The sequence below is a fragment of the Drosophila innubila genome (genome assembly GCF_004354385.1).
Source record: "Drosophila innubila isolate TH190305 chromosome 2R unlocalized genomic scaffold, UK_Dinn_1.0 1_C_2R, whole genome shotgun sequence".
NCBI classification, from domain to species: domain Eukaryota; kingdom Metazoa; phylum Arthropoda; class Insecta; order Diptera; family Drosophilidae; genus Drosophila; species Drosophila innubila.
The window spans coordinates 22,556,268-22,578,397 of record NW_022995374.1 but is presented as its reverse complement, the minus strand read 5'-3'; the positions used below and the strand labels follow the sequence as shown (position 1 = coordinate 22,578,397).

The 22,130-nt window shown below is 38.6% G+C and overlaps 2 protein-coding genes across 6 annotated transcripts in view; one reads left to right on the top strand and one right to left on the bottom strand.

Annotated features, from left to right (window-relative positions):
• Window positions 1–22,130, bottom strand: part of LOC117783292 (protein unzipped) — a 34,744-nt gene that overhangs the window by 8,049 nt on the left and 4,565 nt on the right. For all 5 annotated transcript variants that reach the window (XM_034620632.1, XM_034620630.1, XM_034620634.1 and 2 more), the window contains one exon: window positions 10,870–10,902. The gene's annotated coding sequence lies outside the window, so the exon portion shown is untranslated. The remainder of the gene's footprint in view (window positions 1–10,869; window positions 10,903–22,130) is intronic.
• LOC117783293 (band 7 protein AGAP004871) lies at window positions 1,522–2,797 on the top strand. Its single transcript, XM_034620636.1, has 4 exons — window positions 1,522–1,749; window positions 1,813–2,335; window positions 2,396–2,561; window positions 2,627–2,797. The coding sequence occupies exons 1-4, from the start codon at window positions 1,545–1,547 to the stop codon at window positions 2,723–2,725; spliced, it is 993 nt and encodes a 330-aa protein (XP_034476527.1). The 5' UTR covers window positions 1,522–1,544; the 3' UTR covers window positions 2,726–2,797.

Genomic DNA, 22,130 nt, shown 5'->3' with positions numbered 1-22,130 from the left:
GACAATAAACTCCCTTCCCAATGCACAAGGTACACATATCCCTTCCTTACACCCACTGTAAACTGTTGGTCATCTGTCTGGGTCTGTTGGCAAAACGTTTTCACTACACTCAATTAATTTAATGGATCAATCGATCGCTTTGTTTGACGACATGCGGTAGAAGGGGGCAAACAGAGGGGCAAGGGAAGAGGGGCTCGGTCGGGAGCCAAGCCATTAAGTTAACGAGTTGGGGGCTAATTTGAAATGCTATTGTGGGCTTTTGTATTACCGATGGCATTCCATTAATTACCACCTGAGGTGTTGCTGCTGAGGTTGATGTCAATTGAAAATTAAACAATCTTTAATTAGTTGAAACTCTCGTCTGAAAGCGGTGAAATAACTATATATTGAATACATTTTTTCTGCATATTTATTAGTTTATTTACCATCCAGTTTTCCATTTTCTATGCAAATTTACAAGTTTTTAATTGATTTCACAGTCAAAAACGAGCTTGCTTCCTGGGGCTAATGAAAAAATCGTCAACTCAGTTTTAATAGACGAAAAATATGTGGCAAAAGCTGCTTAATAATTTATACAGACTTAAAGATTTAAAGGGGCAAGCGAAAATGCGTATTAAGCAACGTATAATTAAATATAAATTAGACAAACAAATGAGCAGCTAATTAATTAATTCGTAATGCCCAATAAATTTGTCATCAATTTAAATTCAAAATTAAATAAACAAATATGGATAAAAAATGCATTTCGGAAACAACAAAAAAGCGACCCGCAACTGTTTCATAATTTATATTAATTTATTTGTAATTTAATTTTGTGCGCTTTGTAAAACACTCACAAAAAATATCGACTACAGCCTAAGAAAAATGTGCGCAATTAAATATTTAAATTGTTTACGATGGACGGCATCTTTTGATGCCTTTGCATGTTTCCCATTAGCCGCAACTTGAATTTTTTTGAAGGTTAACAAATGTTTCAATTAAATTTGAAATGGAAAATATTACACGCATTGGAAGTCGTTGAAAACTTGGAAATACTCGTAAATAGAATAACAATAAATCGAAATAAATTTGCACTTGAGGCCCTGTGCAATTAAAAGCAACTAATTGTCTGGCCGTCTGTTAAAGTATTTTAAAGATACCTAATTACACTATATAAAACTTTTGATTTCTTTATTTAAGCATTCTCTCTGTGATTCTTGATGTCGCACACCTGATATCGAATTCTGCTTGCGAATAAAAAAAAAAAACAATTTGCTGACAGTTTCATGAGACGTGACTTGAAGTGTCCTGTCAAATATTTCAGAGCATAATAGGATGAGAAATTGACAGTTCCATTACCGTTTCAGTTCAGTTTTTCTGTTGATAGCGGTACATTTTTAATAATATTTTTTTTTTCTTCTTAAAAACACATTTAAGAAAAACATGACGGTGATTACCAAAGTTTAATTTTCTTTGTCACTTATGTCAACAATATTTGTTTGTTTCATTTCTTGTCAATTTTTATTTAAATTTCAAGTCCCTTAAGTACCATATTAAGTACCACAATGGAAACGTATAGAGATCAAGGAGCTGAAGCAAATTCTAGTAAAGCAAAAGGCCCTCCCGAAGGGTTTAAGGAAATTGATTTCGAAAAAACGGACGATAGGTTGCTCCAAAAAGAGTACAAGAGAGGACATATGAGCGACGATGAAGATTCCGAAAGTTCAGATTCAAATCGTGTTACAAACATTAATCGCAATGTTAAAACAAGTGAGTTTAAATTTCCTTTAGATTTTCCACTGAGGAATTAATGCCATCAAATGTCGCCTACAGCTGAGAATGAAACCTACAGCTGTTGGGAACGCATTTTTATTGCCTTGTCGTATTTATTGGTAATCTTATTCTTTCCCTTGTCAATGTTCGTGTGTCTCGTGGTCCTGCAGGAGTATCAGCGGGCGGTGGTTTTGCGTTTGGGGCGCCTACGGCCGGGTGGTGCAAAGGGTCCGGGTCTCATGTTTATTGTGCCATGCGTTGATGAATACCAAAAGGTGGACTTGCGAACGACATCCTTGGACGTGCCGCCGCAGGATATACTCACAAAGGACTCGGTGACCGTCAGTGTAGACGCTGTGGTCTACTACAGAATCAATAATCCTCTGGATGTTGTGCTCCAGGTGATCGATCCCGCATACTGCTGCCGTTTGCTGGCAATGACAACGCTGCGCAATGTCACGGGATTATATATGCTCATCGAACTGGTTTCCGCTAAGAAGGCGCTGTCCAGGCAAATCAAGAGCATGCTCGATTCCACTGGAGCAACAGATCCTTGGGGAATACGCATCGAAAGAGTTGAAATGTAAGTCCTGTGACATAATAAGCTAACTATTGTTAATCAGTTGTGGTTGCATTATCTTAGCACCGATATTCTCATGCCAGAATCCCTGCAACGTGCCATGGCTGTGGAGCAGGAGGCACGGCGTGAGGCAATGGCAAAGGTTGCAGCTGCAAATGGGGAAAGGGATGCTGTCAAGGCACTCAAAGAGGCTGCCGACATTATGGAATCGAATCCCATTGCTTTACAGGTCAGTTTCCATAGCTTCAGAAAATAACGATAGCAATTTCTTTATTTGTTCGATATTTTTTGTAGTTGCGGTATCTGCAAACACTTAATACTATCTGCAATGATCAGACCGAGGCCATAGTATTCCCACTGCCCATTGACATACTGGCCAAATTGATGAAATAATTTAATTGACTCTTTGTTGTAATGAAGAACATCTCATTTATTTTAAGTCTAATTAAATTTTAAATATTTTTATGGTTGACTTTTTACAATTTCTAATTGTAAATGAGGTATTGGCGCAACAGATTTGTTATTTCCGAAGACGAGAAAACACATTTTAATGTTACTTGCATCATTAAAATCAATTAAATCTGTTGTAATACGAATAACAATTAATCTTGAATATTCAAATGAACACTCGTTGCGATGTCGAAATGAATTTCAGTTGATTGACATAAAAGATAATTGCCACAAGAGGCAAGCGGCATAGGGAACAATGCAACAGCAAAGGGGAACTCATGCAGCAGCAACAACTCATGTGGCACATTTCTGCAAAAGGCCAAGACTAGCAAGAGGCGGGGATCCGCGGGGAACATTAACCGAAGAGTTCTTGAGCCTTTGTACACTTGCAACATACATATATATCGCATATTTCTTTATAATGGCATTTTAATTATTCACGAAAAGACGGCAAAAGCACTTAAAACCTCTTGAGTAAATTAATTAAGTTCAATAATTCAATAGGCGATTTTCTATAAAAGCTATTTACGACAGTCGCGTTGAGCGAGTGCGTTGCTTTTATTTTAATTTTTATTTTTTTTTATTATTACCAGTATTCTCATTTTTATATTCATTTGTACATTTTTATATCGAATACGTTGACCGCACTTTGCGGGAACCAGCGGCGACTGCGCAGTTAACCAACTGAATTGGTCATGGGCCGTTTGAGTTTGAGATCTTCAGTTTGCCACATGTTTCAGCAAAGAGCTACGTCATCGTGGCAGCGCCGATAAAAACTCACTGACGAAACCGGTATACAACAGAATCCAATAACGAACCACGTGCTCTACTAATTTGCCGCCAAAAAACAACAAAGAGTTGAACTGGTTGTTTCACGATCTGTATCATACATATAACATGTATCTACTCAACTCTTTCCATATTGTTTATAAATTACAATAAATATATTTTGCATAACGCAGCAAGTCGTATTATTAAATTCATATGCTCTCCTGGGGGTAGAGTATTGCTTTGAAATTCTAGCTTTAGCGTTCATTGCCATGCTTTAATTTGACTGCCTCAAATAATTAATAGACAGCAGCGTTCTGAGCAGCGTTAAAAATGTATCTCTATCTATGTATCTGTGTAGCTGAATATATAATTTATGAACACAGTTTTCAAGGTGACTGTGACGTAATGCCAAAAAGGCTGTCAGTGGGCCTTTATTATTGTGCTGCTCTCAGTACTTACTATATTCGGTGTGTTTGCCGTCAAATTTAATAAATTTTCAGATTTATCTCATTGCTGTCAGCTTGACGGGCGATTGGTAACCGGCTCATTGTCGCAGATACTTTTCGTAATTTTGGCTTATTGCTTACGCTTTGAGAGTATCTAAATTAGAATCACAATCAGAATCGCATATGTCAGCATTAAAAAGCATAATACATATCACAAATCATTTTGTCAGCCTGCAAACTGAAGCTGAATATGAAACGAACATGATATTTGTTGCTCCATACTGATAGATCTGGCTGAGCTAAGTATCTACACTCAGAAAAAGAAGTCGACACAGTTTAAACCATTGTTAACTTGAAGTTTGCAATAGAACTTTGTTAATTTTTTAAATATGAAGATAATTACAGTCATCATGATATTTTTGATTTAAACAAATATTTCCCAGATTTTTCTCTCAGTGTATTTTGTAGCGTGAGCGTTTCCCATTATTTCAAAAGTGGGCAACACGTCACACACAGCTTTGTCAGGCTTTATAAAATTTATTTTTATTATATCAGCAGCCGTTTATTTTGCAATCGCAAATTTAATGTTATTAATTGTTGGAGATAAAAACAATGTGGCCTTAATTGTAGTTTATTCGTTTAAATAAAAAATTATAGCATAAGATATCACTAATAATAAAGTATCCTAGATTGTTATACTTGAAATAACTCCACGAAATCTAAGGTATTTGCCATACATGATTCTTTTAACAACTGAGCTCTTTCGTAGACTTAATTAAAAGTCGACATAAGCAGAAACCACATAAAACTTTCAAGTTCCCTTCAAAATTTTAATGCATAAACAACACACAGATGTTGGGTCGGATTACACACCACTGGAACAACACAACGAGTGGTGGTAATTGCAACTTTAAACTAAGTATTTTTAAAGATGCATCACGTTTGTTGTTGTTGCAGCATGTTTCTTGGTTTGGTTTGATGCATGATAAATCATGACTGTGGTTTGCTGTTGGCCAGGTTAAGCTAACTGTACATCAAAGTTATGGTTACGCTTATGTGGTGGCTGCAGCCGAGGGTTGGCTGCCGGTCATGCGATGACAGCATTTCAGCGCTGGCTCCATTAGCACCTCATTGACAGGCGAGGCATCTAGTTACGCACCGCTGCCAAGAGCGAGGGAGACGGGGAGGGAGGGAGAGAGCAGCAACAGCTAAAGCTGGGGGTGGGGGCAGTTAGTCTGGCTTGGATATCAGTTTGAAACTAGATTACACATTGATGATGTGCTCCAGTAAATGCTGTTGGCTGTAGCTGTTCGGATATCGCGTGCCATACTTATTATGTATCTTTAAGATACAATTATGCACATATTCGTGTCTTGTATCTTGCTGCCTTCATGGCCTATAAGCAGAACCTTCTACGACAGTGTTGTTGTTGCTGTTGTTGTTGTTGCTGTAGCATAAATAAACATCATCCGGCTGACGAGATTCGAGTGTTTGTTTTAGCTTTCATTGACAGGCCATCAATAAACAGCATCCACATCGCTCATACGCCATGTTAACTCTGTGTACATCAAATGAAATTTGTAAACATTATAGCCGCAAAGTGGATAATACATCATCATCTAAATTGAAGTGCTTTAAAATTCATATGAATTTATCTCAAAAATTTCACTGGCAAATTGTTTAGCTGGCAGCATCTCAATCTCGTCATGATGAGTACTCGTACCTTTCCGTTTGACACCCGTTTCAGATATGTTGACAAAGCTCTCTTATGTCCCACACTCGATAATAAATATTGATGGCTCTGAAGTATTAGCTCAACTCTTTAGCGCTTGCTGACAGTCCAAGCTGTCCTGACAAATGGCTAAAAAATAAGGGAACTGCCTTCAGCTTAACTTGGCACATTTGTCATTTGATCCTTTGCAAGGACCCTCCTCAAAACGCGTTTAAACTGCGTCGTAATTAACTGGCAATTTGCATGTTAACGAAGTCTTACTATACCCTGTAATCGAAGCTTGATGGCGCTATCTCTAGAGTAGAAAGAAGGCTTCAAGTCAACAAATTGTGTATTTTCTTAAAGGCACTACAGGGCATCTTGGAGTCTATCAGCGTCAACCGTAGCACCTTTTGTCTTTGCCTTTGTCATGCGACATTTATTGTCTTTCGAAAGGCCGCTTTGTTTACACATTTTGCAGAGACTTTGTATAACTTTTCGAATGGCAATTGTTTGCTGTATACTATGTCTAATTTGTTATTGTTCCCCTTTTTTGTACAGTTTGTTTTGGATATTGTTTTCCCCCCTCCTCAAGTCCAATACTCGGCTGTGAAGAACAAGACATAGGCTATTTTCCGGGTTTCTTAGCGCGTGTTTGATATCATATTTTGGAAACAAGAATTGGCGAAAGGAGCGCGGGGTTTTTGCAATCATGCAATTTATTATAATCTATTTTTAACTAAGTATGAGTGTGTGTGTGTGTGTAAGTGTGTGTTGCCCACAAAGTTGCCTGCAATTTGTTTTATGCGTTCAGTGTCACTTTCAATTTCTAGCAATTTAAATCGCGTTTTCAGCTATTTTTTGCTGCTGCGAATGAGGTCAGCATTGAATGGGGGAACTATTAAAAAAAGGCTGCTCTTGCCCCCATATCATTTAAAGGCTTACGAGTAGCTATGCGTTGTATCAGCTCAAAATGCCAAAGGAAAGAATTAGGTATGTCGAAATGACTATCTGAGACAACGGACAACGCCCGAGTGACCAGTTTCTTGGCGCCACTCACACAATCAGCATAAATTTCCACAAAAAAAAATGCAAATTACTGGAGTCTGTTGACGGAAAAAGAATAAATAAGGCCACTTGCACCACATGCCTCTAGTTATACTCGTTGCTTGGTGACAATTTATAGATACCCATCAAAGAATATATATCTTTTATAGTTATTCTTTATATTTGCAGCAATTTCGACTAATATTAGATCTTAAATTAAATAGAAATTGCTGCCAGCTATCTAATCAACTTTAATTTGTTTTTTAATAATTACTTGTATAGTAACATTTTATACAACATTCAGGTCGCGTTTCCATGATTAGTTATTGTTCTGGACGAGTAAATATTAAAGCGTATTAAATTTCAGACAAGTTAGTTCATTTACATCTGTAATAATTATAACAATGTATTTTACCGAAAGACCTTGAGGATATAGAGCACATAGATTCAAACTGAGAACCAGCACAAATGCATACAATACAAAAGAATGGAATGTTAATGAAGCCAATGACGTAGAATATTTCCAGCTACAAACTGAAAACTGGAAAATCATTTAATGCAATTGTAAAACTGTACAATGTGGCCAGGAATTAGCATGCAACAATTTGATGATAATCAACGGAGCACAAAGTAGACAAATACAAAGATGAGGTTAAGAATGTGTAAAAGCAGTTGAGAAATGTAGTTGTTGCTGATGTCAGTTATGTAGCAAATAATGGACGGCAGGTGGCGCTGCAGCTTGTGGCACGCCCCGATTAATTGGCGATGACATGCACGCTGCTTCCATTAGGAAAAATGTCAGCCAAAGCAATTATATAATTAAGTTTGACCAAGGAGAGAGAAGGAGAGAGAAGAAGAGGAATAGGAAGAGAGAGGGGGAATGACACAGTCACAGTCACTGCATTTGCTAATTGAGGTTGAAAGCCGGCAGGCCAGGAGCATATCCATGATTATCTCGTAATATCGCGCTGAGGCCAATAACTATCTATATACATATGTATGTATCTATGTATCTCCATAGGCACATATATCGTGTGTGCCGCACACTTGACACTAAATGGAATTAAATTGTTGCTCCACATATGAAGCTGATGACATCGTTTGACAACATTGACACGCATCTTGACAAAATGCATCGAATAGATACATAGATACATTATGTAATCTATGTATCTTTGTGCTCTCGGTGAGCACCTAATGGCGCGGAACTGCACCCGCCATGCTGTCTCACTGGGGTGTGTGTGTATGTGTGTGTGTGTGTGTGTGGTTTTCTGCTATTGTTTTAATGATAAGCTGGAGAGTGGGTGAGCATCAAAGTGCATGATTTGTCGCATTAAACGCGATAAGCGACGTCGTAAGATTGGAGTATGCCCCTTAACTCGTGTTCCCTTACTATCAAGTGGCACGCACTGTGGTTGCCTGCTGCTTCTGTGCACCACGACACTGGGCAAGTGGGTTAAGTGGGTAAAGTTTGTTACGCGTATATCTAATTACCAATAAGACATTTTATTAAATCAGGACGAAGCTCGGTATATTTGTAGCATAATAACTGGACTTATTCTATATCACTACTTATAGACATACATACATATATATTTTCTGAGTGATATTTATAAGTACACACATCATTCAATTGCGAGCGTTAACCCTGCCGCCCAATTCCTTTCAATTCATTCTCCTGAGACTGTCCCAATTCCGTAAGCTCTACTCGTTGCGATCGTAAATTTTATGTGTTCATCAAATTGCACAAAAGTCGTGACATATGCCCAAACTTGTGTGTATCTGTATATATAAAATACCCGTAAATTTGAATAAATAAATGCAAAGTGTCGTCACATGAAAATTAATCACAGGCAGCAGCTGTCGACAATTTGGTGGTTCGTTTGGTTTCCACGATTGTTACCGGGGGCTCAATCCCCCTCCACAGCCATGGAATCCATCCTCAACGCCACTTCCAAAGCCTGACTTTGGGCTATTTATTTAAGCAATTGGATTTATGTTCACGCGAGAAACAATAACAACAACAAATTGCTATAAATAAGAGCAATAAAAGTTGCACACTACAAAAATGTGTGGCAAAAAGCAAAAGCAAACGCACAAAACATACAAATTTGCTTATGAAAAAGCGAACAAAAAACTGCAACTAAAAGTGCAAAAAGTGTTGGGCGACAAATAAGAAAAACAAACAAGCAAACAGACAGTTGGAGTGAAAGAGAGGCATACACTCATAAAATCCCAGACAAGGTAAATAAAAGCGTTCAAAACACAACTCTCCACCAAAAACCCCATCCCCATCATCTCCAACAGCAACATCAACAACAACAACAACAACAACTACGATAACAGTCTCGTCTGATCTCAGCGCTTGGATAAGAACCGCTGCGGGTATAGGCCCCCAAAGCTACCGCTGTCTCCGTTAGCGACGCCGCTTTGACATGCACATGAAGTCGGTTGTAGTTCAAGGTGCGCCTACGTACTGTTGAGAGGCAGCTATGCGGGTACAGTGAGGCTTGACTAGCTGCGACTGCGATTACAGCAACTACTTAAAGTGGAAAGTGCAAGCTTTCTGTTGATATGGTTATTCATGCCTCAAAAGTTGATAAGAAATCAAATAAAAGAAGGTTATACAATCACAAAAAACTATAACCAAAACTCGGCTTAAGAAATCAGATAGTCAAAGAAGATTCTTTTTAGAACACTTCTGTAATATTCATCGAAAAAGGCATAGTCTTCAAAAACAAAAAACTTTGGTTAAATTGAACTAAAAAACATTTTTAAAGTGACTTAAGTTTCTAAAAATATCTTTCTACTAGTTATCTAAAACCTTAACCAGAAATTGAAAAAATGTGTCTTAGTTTAAAAAAACAGTCAGAAATGTTAAAAAAAAAAAAAATTATTAGGTTTGATCCGGTTTTCACTTTCGGCAAGACTTATCGGAAGTGAAAATCTTTAATCAATTCTTAAATCATTTCTTAAATCAATCAGTTAAGTTGGTGAATTAAAGTCTGATATAGTGGAATAGATAATTTTTAATGACTGCAACGTGAAAAAATATTTTTTTTAAATAATATAAAATGGGAGGGAAAATCAGAACACGTCAAATTATATCTACATGTTTTGGCATGACCTAACCTATATCTACATGCATATAGTACGATATTGTATAACACATAATGTGAAAAGTACTGGTTGTCATGCTCTAGCTTATTTGTCGCTGTCGTAGATTTTGCCTAGGCAAGTTGCACTGTAGCTGCTTACTTTCTTTCAGTGCGAAGCAATCAGAATCCCAAGTAGTAGAAGCATTTTGTATATGCATTGTAAATTGACAATGATTGCACACAATTTGCTCAACACAAAACGCGACAGAAGTGCAGATGTAAATGCAGATACAGATAGAAATTCAGATGCAGATGCAGATGCAGATACAGATATACATAGATATGTATACAACCGTTGTAGATACTCGGCCGGGACTGACTTGTCTGTCTGTCTCATAATTCATGCTACTTAAGTTGTCGCACGGTCAACTTTACACAAACCGAGGACCGCAAATAATCACGAGAAATGGCACAGGATGGAAAGGACGGAGGGGAAGAAGAAGAGAAGGGACGTAGCGACAAGTCTTGACGATTCTCTGGCATCTTCTCACTGAATTTACAAGCAGCCTCAATGATTATTCAATTAAGATTGATGGTAATGAAGTCGTTTGAAACGCGTCGCTAATTGACAGACCAAATGATGTAAGTCCCAACAAATGGTATAACTGAAAAGATGGAGTATCTAACTATCCATCGATATGGAGTGCTACTGCGTAACAGCAAAAATCACAATTATATGTAGCCAAATGTCCAAACATGGCACCGCAATTGAGGTGTATTGCATAAAAGGTGCGACTAAAACTGATGGCATCAATTTGTGGCAGTTGATTGAGTTGTTAGTTGGGTTACGTTTAAGGAATCACATAAGCAATGTTTATAGAAACGCCTTATAATTTATATAAGGAATAAGTCCAACTATCCTAAATAGCAAAAAAACGAAACTGTGAAAGTTTATAATCACATAATTTTATTTTATGGCTAATAATATTTATTTTTCATATACTTTGTGCTTACCACTCGATTGTAAAAGCTGCAAATGCAAATAATCTGCAAATAAAAAGAGAGAAAAAATGCAATTAATATTATTTTATATCAGAAACTTGCAATCAAAACACATAAATGCCATTAGAGACTTGAGAGTTTTGAGATTTTCTAAGGAAATACCCAAAATAAACGTTGTTGAGTGTTGGGGTTAAAGCTACATTGTAATTTATCAGTTGAGCCGACATTATCGGTGTAAATCTCACGAGCTTGATGCGATTATGAGGTATGGTATGGGAGGGAAGTGGGATGCATTTTAGATGGTAGATGGAACTTTATGTTTTTACCGTTAGGCCACGACTTTAGCCAGACTAATTGCAATGCCGCTGCCAACAAGTCGCTTTTTGGACTCGCTGCCTCTGTGTGGCATACTCGTATGTGCTGCAATAGTAAAATGAAACCCGTTTCAGCTTGCCACGCGGTGGCAACTCGAGCGAACAGTCGAGCGACTGCACGTGGCTTTAATGCCGGAGTCGGGGCCGGGGCCAAGACCCATTAAAGGCCGCTAGAACAAAAGAAGCCGCCAGCAGGAAATTGGAGCTAACTGACGAAAAGCGGCAACGGTGAAAGGTTTGCGAGTCGTTTGCCAAGATGCAACTTCAAGAGTACATGCCCCCGATGTTAGACAACATTAAGTATCTAATCGGATCAAGTCAGTAAACATAGGCCAGAAGCCAATCATAATTGAAACCTAGACATTCAATTGGACTGCCCGACAAGCTGCAATTACATAAGCAATGGCTTTGAAATTGGCATTGGAGCATTATCTCGATACCTTCCCAATAAGGCAGCATTCAATAAATACAATTGGAGCTCAAGAACAGAACCCTACAAACTTGTCGCTTCCTCTTCTGCTCGACATAAGATTGTGATATAAATAATGTAAGACAATACTTGGAAATAATATCAACTGGAAGAGTATTTGCTACAAGCAAGTAATTATGTTGTAGGCACAGCAATAACAGTTCTAATTTTCTGAAGTAGTTTTATTTATTTGATATTCTGTATATATTCTATTAAAGTACAATCCATCTACATTTGCCAAACCTTTCATTACAAGCATCTAATAGATAATTCCTTTATTTAAATATGCAGTAGCAAGTATTAATAATAAGGTTATATTATATTAAATTTTCAATAGAATTTTTAACAACTGAAACAATGCAGCTGCATTGTTGCTGCCTTTGTCAATCCATAATAATTTAAACACGCCTTCTTTTTTTGTTACTAATTAACGACTGTGGTCATAAAATGGCATAAAACATATTTGCTAATTAATTATGGAAGACCCAAATGTCTCTTTTATAGCCTGCGTCCATAAAATTTTATGGCAATACAGGTGAAGGAGAAAACCGCAAGGCCGTTAACGGTTACATGGCCAAAAGGTGCCACAAGGTGGCAAAAACAAAATGGCACTTGGGGACTCGTGTCAGCCGTTAAGGTGTGAAAAGTTCATAATTTCTGTGTTGAGCTATTCAACAACATTGATTGACGAATAAAAGGACAGACTGACAGATTGACACACTGACTCCTGTGGAGCTCTGCACAATATTAAAATATCCATAAATTATTATTTTTGTAATTTGATGACACACCTCAAAGTGTTGTGCAAGATTACAGTGAAGCCTCTCTGAAAGGGAGCTAAAGGGAACTCAAGTGGTTGTTAATTACTTTCTTGTTTGCGTAACTTATTGTAGTTGTTTCGCCTCCTACACAAAATTTGCTGAGATGTATCTTTTTTTTTTTTTTTTTTTTTCATAAAAAATTTGTATATTTTATTTAAACTGGTTTTCTGCTACCATTAGTGGCAACTTAATCTAGTTTTACATTTAAGGGAAGGAACAATTGATCACAGGAGATACATATATAGAATTATGTTATTTACAGTATATTATTTACAAAATTTACAAATTAATGAAGGAACCTAGTAGGGAGATCCAATGGGTGGCACCTTTTGAGTCTTCTCTTTCTGGGCATGGTAGTTAGTCGTCTGGCTAGCGCGTTAGGATGACCACCAAGGCGTTGAACGTAATTCGAGGCCTGCAGTTGCATAACATCGCCCACTTTAGGAACCTTTAAGTCTCTTTCGATGTCCCTATTTCGCATGTACCATGGTGCGTTGCATATTCGCCTCAGGATTTTTGATTGGGCAACTCTGATTTTGTTTAAGTTTGTTTTTGCCGCAATGCCGTAAATTTGAAGTGCATATTTCCATATGGGGCTTAATATGGATTTATAAATAGTGACTTTGCTGTACAATGACAGCTTATTTCTGGGAGCCAGTAACCACGTCATTTTTCTGGCCTTTGCCATTACCGATTGTCGGACCATTGTTGTATGTGCTTGGAAATTGAGTTCCCTGTCCAGTACAACACCTAAATATTTGTGGGAGCTCTTGTGCATAAGGGTGGAGCCCAGCATCGTAATGCCGCTGCACGACAATGTCCTTGTAGCAAAGGTAACATTTGCGCATTTGCTGCTGTTGACGCCTATGTTCCATTTCGCAGCCCATTTCTCAAAGCTGCACACGTATTGCTGCAAGGCTTCCGTAGCTAGAAAAATGCTTGGACTTCTGGTCAACACAGCAGTGTCATCCGCGTAGGTTGCTATCAGCACATCGTCCTCGTCTAATCCAGTTATAACGCTTGAGGTAGGCATATCGGCTGTAAACAGAGTGTATAGCGTAGGACCAAGAACGCTGCCTTGAGGGACGCCTGCGCAGATTGGGCGCTTCGAAGATATTGCGCCGTCGACAACTACTCCGAAGCTTCTGTTCTTGAGAAAGCTACTTACAAGTTGGAATAGCTGCGGCGTTAGGATGTTCTTGAGTTTAAAGAGGAGGCCATCATGCCACACCCTGTCAAAAGCTTGCTGAATGTCCATGAACACAGCTACTGAATACATTTTTTGCTCCATTGCATCTAGGGCAAAATTGACCACACGATGAAGTTGCTCCGGCGTGCCATGACCTTGTCTGAATCCAAACTGCCACTTTGGAATTCTTTGAATCACGGGATCGAGCTGCAGCATACGGTTGAGGATTACCCTTTCCGTCATTTTCCCTAGCGCTGAGAGCAGACTAATTGGTCTGTATCCATCAACTTCTGTGTGTAGTTTCTCTGGTTTTGGTACCATAGTTATCAGTGCGGTTTTCCAGCTGTTTGGGAAGTGACCCAGCCTGAGTATACTGTTGAGGAGCAAAACTATAAACAGCAGCGCTTTTTTGGGCATGAGTTTTAAGGTCTTGTTATCTAAAAGATCCTCTCCCGGTGATTTTTTGGCCTTCAGATTCTTGATTTGCTGCACCACCTCTTGCAGTGTGACTGGCTTTGTAGGCAAGGACATTTGAAACGGCTCATCCAAACGTAGCTCAACCGCCCTTCGAATAACCGCAGATGATAACCTAAGAGGCTTGAACCTTTCCTCTAAGCTGTCTGCAAAGATTTCGGCCTTCTGCTGACTTGAGTAACACCAACCGCCTGCTGGGTCTTTAATTGGAGTTTTCGGAATGACAACTCGTTTAAAACGACTCGTTAGCTTCCAGAGAGTATAGTTAAAGGATGCATCTGGACCAGCACTCTCTAAGATGTCATCAATTTTTCTTTGCTTGACTTTTGCAAGAGCCTTTTGCAAACGGTTTGATAATCTTAAGTAGATTTGATGTATACGAATATCACCAGTTCTTGCATATTCTTTTCTCACTCTTCTTTTCAGTCGTAAGAGGGCATCGGCACTTGGTGGAAGAGTAGCTTGTCGACGGTGACTTGAAAAGCATTGATTTACCGGAGTAGCGTAAGATGCAGCCAATATTATGTTTCTCATAAAGATTGAGATTGCATTTTCAATGTCATCTGGGCAGTTAATTTTCGTGTTTAGGTTGACTCTTCTATCCAGTTCAGCTTTAAAAAATTCAACACTAGAGCCGCGTGGGAGAATGCATTGCTTTTTGGCTTTAAGTTGTGGAGCATGATGTAGTGTTGCTAGAATTGGCAGGTGATCTGAAGAGAGCTCATACTTAATTTCAACTGAAAGTTGATTTAAAGCTATTCCATTGACAATAAAAAAGTCCAGAGCAGAGGGTGTAAGCCGAGTGTTATATGAGAAAAACGTTGGCTCGCCAGTGGCAAGGATTTCGCATGTGCTGCTGATGATGGCCTCTTGTAATTGCTTCCCTCGAGAGCATGATCTTATGTTACCCCACCATGAATGCTTTGCGTTAAAATCACCGCCTACGATGAATCTGTCGCCCAAGCTTAGAAATAATTGATCAAATTCAGTTTTACACCAAGGTTGGTTTGGAGGTAGATATATAGAAGAGATTTTGATGCATCCACCATTAGTCGGCACACTCACGCTGGCAGCCTGTATATTCAGTCTTGACATAGGTTCATTCTGAGTATGAGCAATAGTTGATCGTATAAAAACAGCAGATCCACCCTTCGCGGTTTCACTGGGATGATTAGCGTAAAATTGGTCGTATCCTGGTAAGTATGCTCTCAGGCCAGGACGCATATGTGTTTCAGTTATTAACATTACATCAATTTCATTTGCACTAAGGAAAAGTCCAAGCTCTTCTATGTTTTTGACTAGCCCTCGTGCATTCCATAATCCGATTTTTAATTGTAAATTAATCATTTTGAAATAAGTTTCTGCACAAGGTCACGGAAGGCTTTATTTGCCTCCATCGTATCTTGTATGAGCTTAAACATTTGGTCCATTCTGCTATTTAAGTCGTTTATAGCTTTTTCCAATATTTTAAATTTGCTACTGAGATGCTGATCTTCAACTCCGTCTACCAAACGGGAGCTATCCTGCATTGTGTTTACGTTAATATATTTCTCTCCACGCGATCTTGTCATGTCTGCATAGGAAAAGCCACTCCTAACAGTAGCATTAGAAATGACCTGTGCCTTGACTGGATTATTTTTATTCTTGCTAGTGGTTGGCAGTCCATTTTCCGGTAGTCTGGCAGCTGGCTTAAGCTTCTTGCTAAGCTCAGTTCTGACTGAACAACTTTTAGAGCTGGATAAGTGGTCATCACCACAATTGGCACAAATAGATTTATCACTATCACTAAGCTCACACGATTTCGATCCAGTATAGTGATCACCTGAGCATTTACCACAAACTGGCTTTTTAAGGCAGTAGTTTCGAGTATGCCCGAAATCTTGACATCGCTGAGATGTATCTGTGAAATTTGTCTGGCTGTTTGATTGCTTGGCGTCATACTTTTTGCTTGCACTGTGCCAAACGGAAGTTCATTATTAAGTTGCCCCCGTCAACACAACAAACAAACGGCATTTTAATTGAGGTGGCACTTGTCTGTGTGTGCCGTGTGTGTGTGTGTTTATTGTGTGTCTTTCTATTTTGTGGTATTTATGCCAACTGACCAAGAATCACTTGCTTCACTTGTCTCATCCAGAGTTATCTATAAATGCCCGAAACATGAGCTCACATTAAGATAAATACAAACATGTACTACATAAATGTATGCCAGTTGCACTTGTCTCTTCATTGTGGGCGTGGCAGGGGCTGAGATATGCAAAGCAACAAGATTTCAAGTGTGGAATAAGATTTGTTGTGGTTTTGATTGCTGATGATAGTCCAATTGTTGTGGTTAGCTTATGAGATTCAAAATTGTTAATAGACCAGACAATTTGAGTGGGTTGCTCAAGACTTAAAGCAATATTTGGCATACACTGCAGATGATAGGTAATACTTCATTTCAATTGAAAATCTTAGAAGCCTCAGAGCCTGTCTTTATTTCTTTTCTGTGGTTGAGTTAACTTATTTTTCTATATGCAAACCAATTTCATCTATGAATTTTGATCTTCAGCATTCAATTTCCAAAGGTCTCTCAACTCAAATCCCGCCCTTTGCTTATGAATATAACTTTAGACTTGCGGCTGCTACTTGTTACCAACCACAAATTTAATCAACTGCCTGACAGTCTTGTTCCAACCACATGCATAAATCAATATCGCACACACACACACATTTACAGTGACCCAGTCCATTGTCCATTAGCTTCAACAAAATTATAGGGCCAAGTCCAATTATCGATACTTATAAAGGTTCAGTTCTAAAGAAGAATAATGCTATAGAGCGCAACAATTGTGGGCCAACCACATGGAAAATTGGCCAAAGAACCTGTCTGGGCTTGAAGAGTATAGAGCACATTCCACAATAGCAATTTTGTAGGAGTCAGTGCAGAGGGGAACTTGGGTAACCTGCACATTTAATTTGCGGAGACAAGAAGTCCGCGTGCCAGCAGGATTCACTTTACAAGCAGCCACCATGTCAAATGCCAGGTCAGCATACAAATAAAAAGAAAGAAAAAACAACAGCAACAACAACAACAACATGACATGACAGGGACATGGACATGAACATGGCGCCAACATACGAGTGTCCATTTTAGAGCCCGATTGCCATTCAAATTGCGTAGAATGAACTGCCCCCAACGTTGATTGGAATGTTGCAACAATTCGAGTTGCCAAGTGTCCATCTATTGATTTTAGCCCCCCATTGTTGTTTGCTGTCACAAGTTGTTGTTTGTTGTTTTGGGGAACAGAATGTTGATTTAGCTAAACATAAGTGGGGGCTATAGATGATTGAGGGTGCCGCCTGTTATCAGAAAACCACTTTGCTTATCAGCAACAGCAGCAGCTGCAAAACATCTTTCAGTCCAGCTGTAATATCGCGCTCTTTCTTCCTCTTCCGATTCTCTTCCACTCGCAGTTCGAGCTCACCTTGGCCCTGGCCCTAGCTGAAGCTCTCGGTTAGGGTCTACGGAGCATTCATAAATCCCATTTGGCGGCAGCAATTGCAGTCGTCTGCGGTCTCTGCACAAATGCAATTCAGCATAAGAGCAGGTAGAGGAGGGAAGGGGAGGAGCTTGTGGCGGGGAGGCATATCGAATTCAGTGCCTCCGGGCTGAATTGTGGGTGAGTCTCGGTACAAGTTGGCAACAGCTGTGCATACACACACCTTGATGTTGGATTTGCCATGGTCTCTGGGTGTGGGAGTGGGTTTGGGTCTGGGTTTGAGTCTGCTCTGGGGTCTGGGGTCGGGGATTTTTCCTTTTGTATACTTTAAATTTAGCGTGAACTTTGCAAGCTTTTGCTGCCTGCCATTTTAGCCTGGCAGGATTTGTCGAAGGAAAGTGAAAAATCTTCTCAAGTTCGTTCGCTCGTCTTTTGTATTATGGCTTTTCGGATTTGCCTCTGACATAAAACCGTTCACATTGCCGCTGCTGGAAATAATCGCAGTGCAAGTTGAATGTGCCACAAAGTGCTGAAGTTACAACAGTTTGCGTTTTGCAAAAGATGGGATTGGGTGGGTCATAGAATTGGTTTTTGGGTTGGGTTCTGCATTTGATAAATATCTTTTTACAATTTTAAAGTGGTAGCAGATGGATAACAATTGTAACTTCAACGAAAACGAATTAAAATAAAAACGAATTAAAATAAAAATGTGTTACCAAGAAAAACAAACAAGAATAAAAAAACATATCAGCATATTTAAGTTTCAAAGTGTTTTTCGAATTTTAATTTCATAAAATTTCGTAAAATAACCTAATATTCAATTGAAATCTATTCTTAAAATTTGTGTTTAGTTGCCAAGGAAATTTTTTGTACGCGAAATTAGAAATATTAGTAAACATTTGCCCAGATAATGAGAGCTCAACAACAAAAATAATTAATAAGACTAAAAAGTGATACTGAATTGACTTGATAAGAAATTTGCACAAAATACAGGCTTGAAGAATTCTGCCAAGTCAACAATAACATCATCATCTACATTACACAATATACCCATAAGAGGCAATTATTTCCATTTGAGTTACGCCTTTGCCAACTCGTCAAGCTAAACTGTTTACGCTTCTCCAAAGCCAACTCGATACTCGAAGGGGAAACAACAACAACAAAGAGAAGGCTACAAGAACAATTTCAAAGGCACGTCAAACAACACTCAAGCACTCGAGAGTTAGAGAGTGTCGAGTATGTTAATTGCAAGAATGCAAACGATGTGACCTCCAGTACGCCACAAGTCCAAAAAGGTTCCTCAAAACAAGAAGAAAAAAAAAGGAAAAGGGGGACACGCACGCAAAGCCGCCCCCGAAACGCAGCCAATAACCCAACGAGCATAATAATAATAAAAATAAAGTAAAAACAAAAGCCAATGTGGGTAATTTTCACAATTTATTACAACAACAAAATAGAAATAATGAAAAAAAGAGAATAGAAGACAAAGGGATATTGCGGGGTGGTTTTCATTAGCAGGACGCAGGGCGCAGGACACCACAGGACAACGGGGGACCGCATTTCATATTGAAAACGAGCCTCGGGACGGTGTCGAGCGATTTCACGCAAAATAACAATTTCGTCGCCGACTTTCGAGTGTAGAAATTAATTTTATGTGCCTGTTGTTTGTTTGTTTACAGAACGTGAAGTAATTGCTGACGGGCGCCGCTTGGGTTATCGCAACAGGATCAGGATCAGGACACTGCGCTGTGGGGCGACGCGTGCGGTTTCTGCTTTTCGGATTCTCATTGCAAATGGCGCCTGCGGTGTACAACTGTGTATATCCTGGGAAATCGCTGCCAAAAAGTCAACAAACCAGCTGCTGTGCGACCTCTGACACATCAGACGATGATACTGGGTGGCCACCCAGCAAATACCCATTTAACCTCCGAAATTCAGCACCCAACTGCGACTTTAATATTTTTGGCACTTATTTGAAGCGGAAATGGCATAATTTCACAAGCGCCGGAAATGCAGCAGAGAAATGAAGACATTAATTTTGATTCGGTTAAAAGAAGCGGAAGCTTCTCAATTGACAGTATGAAGACTCTTCTTAAGCTCAATGGGTAAAATAAGTGAAAAATGGGCATATAAACACAAGAACACGAATATTTAAAATTATAAAAAAAAGTTATATTTTCAAGACTATATTCGATATGACTTAATAACACTATTATTAGCTAAAACGAACATTGGGAAAATACTTAATTTTTTATTTGTAAAAGTAAATATAATTAAAAATATCAATTAATATTTTAGGTGAAAAAAATAATTCATTCAGGGAAAAAAATGATATACTTAAATACAAATAACTATAAATTACTGATGTAAAAATATATCGAAATATTGACCACTCGATATTCGCGAAAGCGATTATTTTTTGATAAACGACTGTAAATTTAAAGAAAGCATGAAAACGATTCAAGAAAAATAAGATTGCAATAATTAAAAAATGAATTCTTGAGAAAGCTCTATATTTTCAACTCGATCTACTAATTTCCGATATATCGACAACTCGATACTTATTTTTGCGATTTTCTATTTAGATATTAAACTCGATCTTAAATTTGGATTTACATCGCTACTATAAATGTACAATGATTTTTCATAAACAATAAATACCCACAAACGTTAATATTTTGGCCACCACTGTTAAAGGGGCTGCTGAACTCAAGGCGAATTTCACTCAACTCCGCACTCAACGCAACTGAAAACGTGTAAAGGGACTTTGCATGAAAAGGACTCGACACCAAAAAAAAAAAAATATGTATAAGAAAAAAAAACAAAACGAATAACTGTGCGAATGGGCGAACAAAACAGAAACGTGGAAAGCAACGAAATGCGCACAAAGCATAATAGAGAATGAAATAGAAAATAAATAATAAAATATAAGCGCATGCCGCATGCCGCAAGCCAATGCCAACCCCCGTGTCTATATGAGATGAGCGAACGAGAGTGTGCGACGACGCGTCGTCTGCCTCCTTGCCGCAGTTGTTGCTGCTGCCACCGCTGCTGCTGCTGCTGTTGTTGTCTGTCCAAAAAATAGAAGCAACGATTTCTGCGAGTGGCAACAAGCAAAACTGGAATGGGAGTGGAGTGGAGTGGAGGATTGGCAGCGGTATGAGAAGGAATGTGTAAATGCTGTAAGCGAGAGGCCAGACACCAAGCCGAAAAGCAGTGTAAACCACCCCTCGCAGCGCCAGGATAGCACACAGCAAGGACAATGCCACTAGATGTAGAAGAAGAAGAAGCAGCAGCTGCTGTTGTCGCCAGTTGTTAGTTTGCTTGCAGGCATTTTTTGCGTACTTGTCTCGACGCGTCATCCTCGGTCGTCGTCTGAATCTTCTCAATCTCCATGAGAGGGCCAAGCTCACGCGCGCCCATTCCAATGCAGGTCCTGGAAACGAGCTCGCACACACACACACACACACACACACACACACACACACACACACACACACACACACATTCAGTCAGGACTGTAAGGCGATGCGTGATTCATTCTGGGGGATTTCGCTCCAGTTTGTACGGCATCTAGATAAAAGACAGCCAGGCACAGTCACAAACTCAAGCCAAGAGACAACTAATGAGGTTAGCAATGCGAGAAGCCAAAAATATGCTTGGTCAACCGGCATAATCTGAAGCTATCCTATCATTGTCATTTTCATTTGCTTAAAAACAAAAACTTTTGCTCATTTTGTCATTTATCATTTTCTCCCTAAGGCGCAATTAAATATATAAAAGTTTGATAAGCTGGCAATCATTCCATTAATAATTTTTGGTGTGCAAAAACTATTTTTTAAAAGTGGGAGTAAAACAGAGAAAAGTTTCAAACATAGCCAAAAATCGGACTAAGTTCGACAACATTTTTTATTCCTATTAAGATAAATCTGAATTCTGCACACTAAAAATCATAAAAGTAATATTTCCATTTAAGATCCCATTTAACTGATTGATATTTAGTAGCGTTTTCAACCGATAAATCTATTTCCACATAAAAGCTAAAAGATACAATTTTATTTTTTCCTACTAAAATCCATTATTTGATTGTTATTTCGTATTGTTTTATTAAATTACATAAAATAAACAGCATTGGTCTACTTGGAAACTGTAAGAGTTTATCTTTCGCATGAAAATTCCTTTTTTTCTATTTGATAGCTCTTGACAGTCGCTCATTTCAAAAATATTTAAAGCCATGACTAAACTATGCCTGCCTTTTACTATGACTACTATGACGTTGACCTTTCCCATTTCTATCTAAGTAATTGAATAAATGCAAACCAATTTTGCACTTCAGCTGATAAATAAGCATAGCTAGTATATTCTAATCAGCATTGTTATGAGTAGTCTGAATACGTGATGTCATCAAATTCAAGATGTTTTATTATGGTAATATGGTCAAGACCTTGGGCATATATTCTTTCGTCA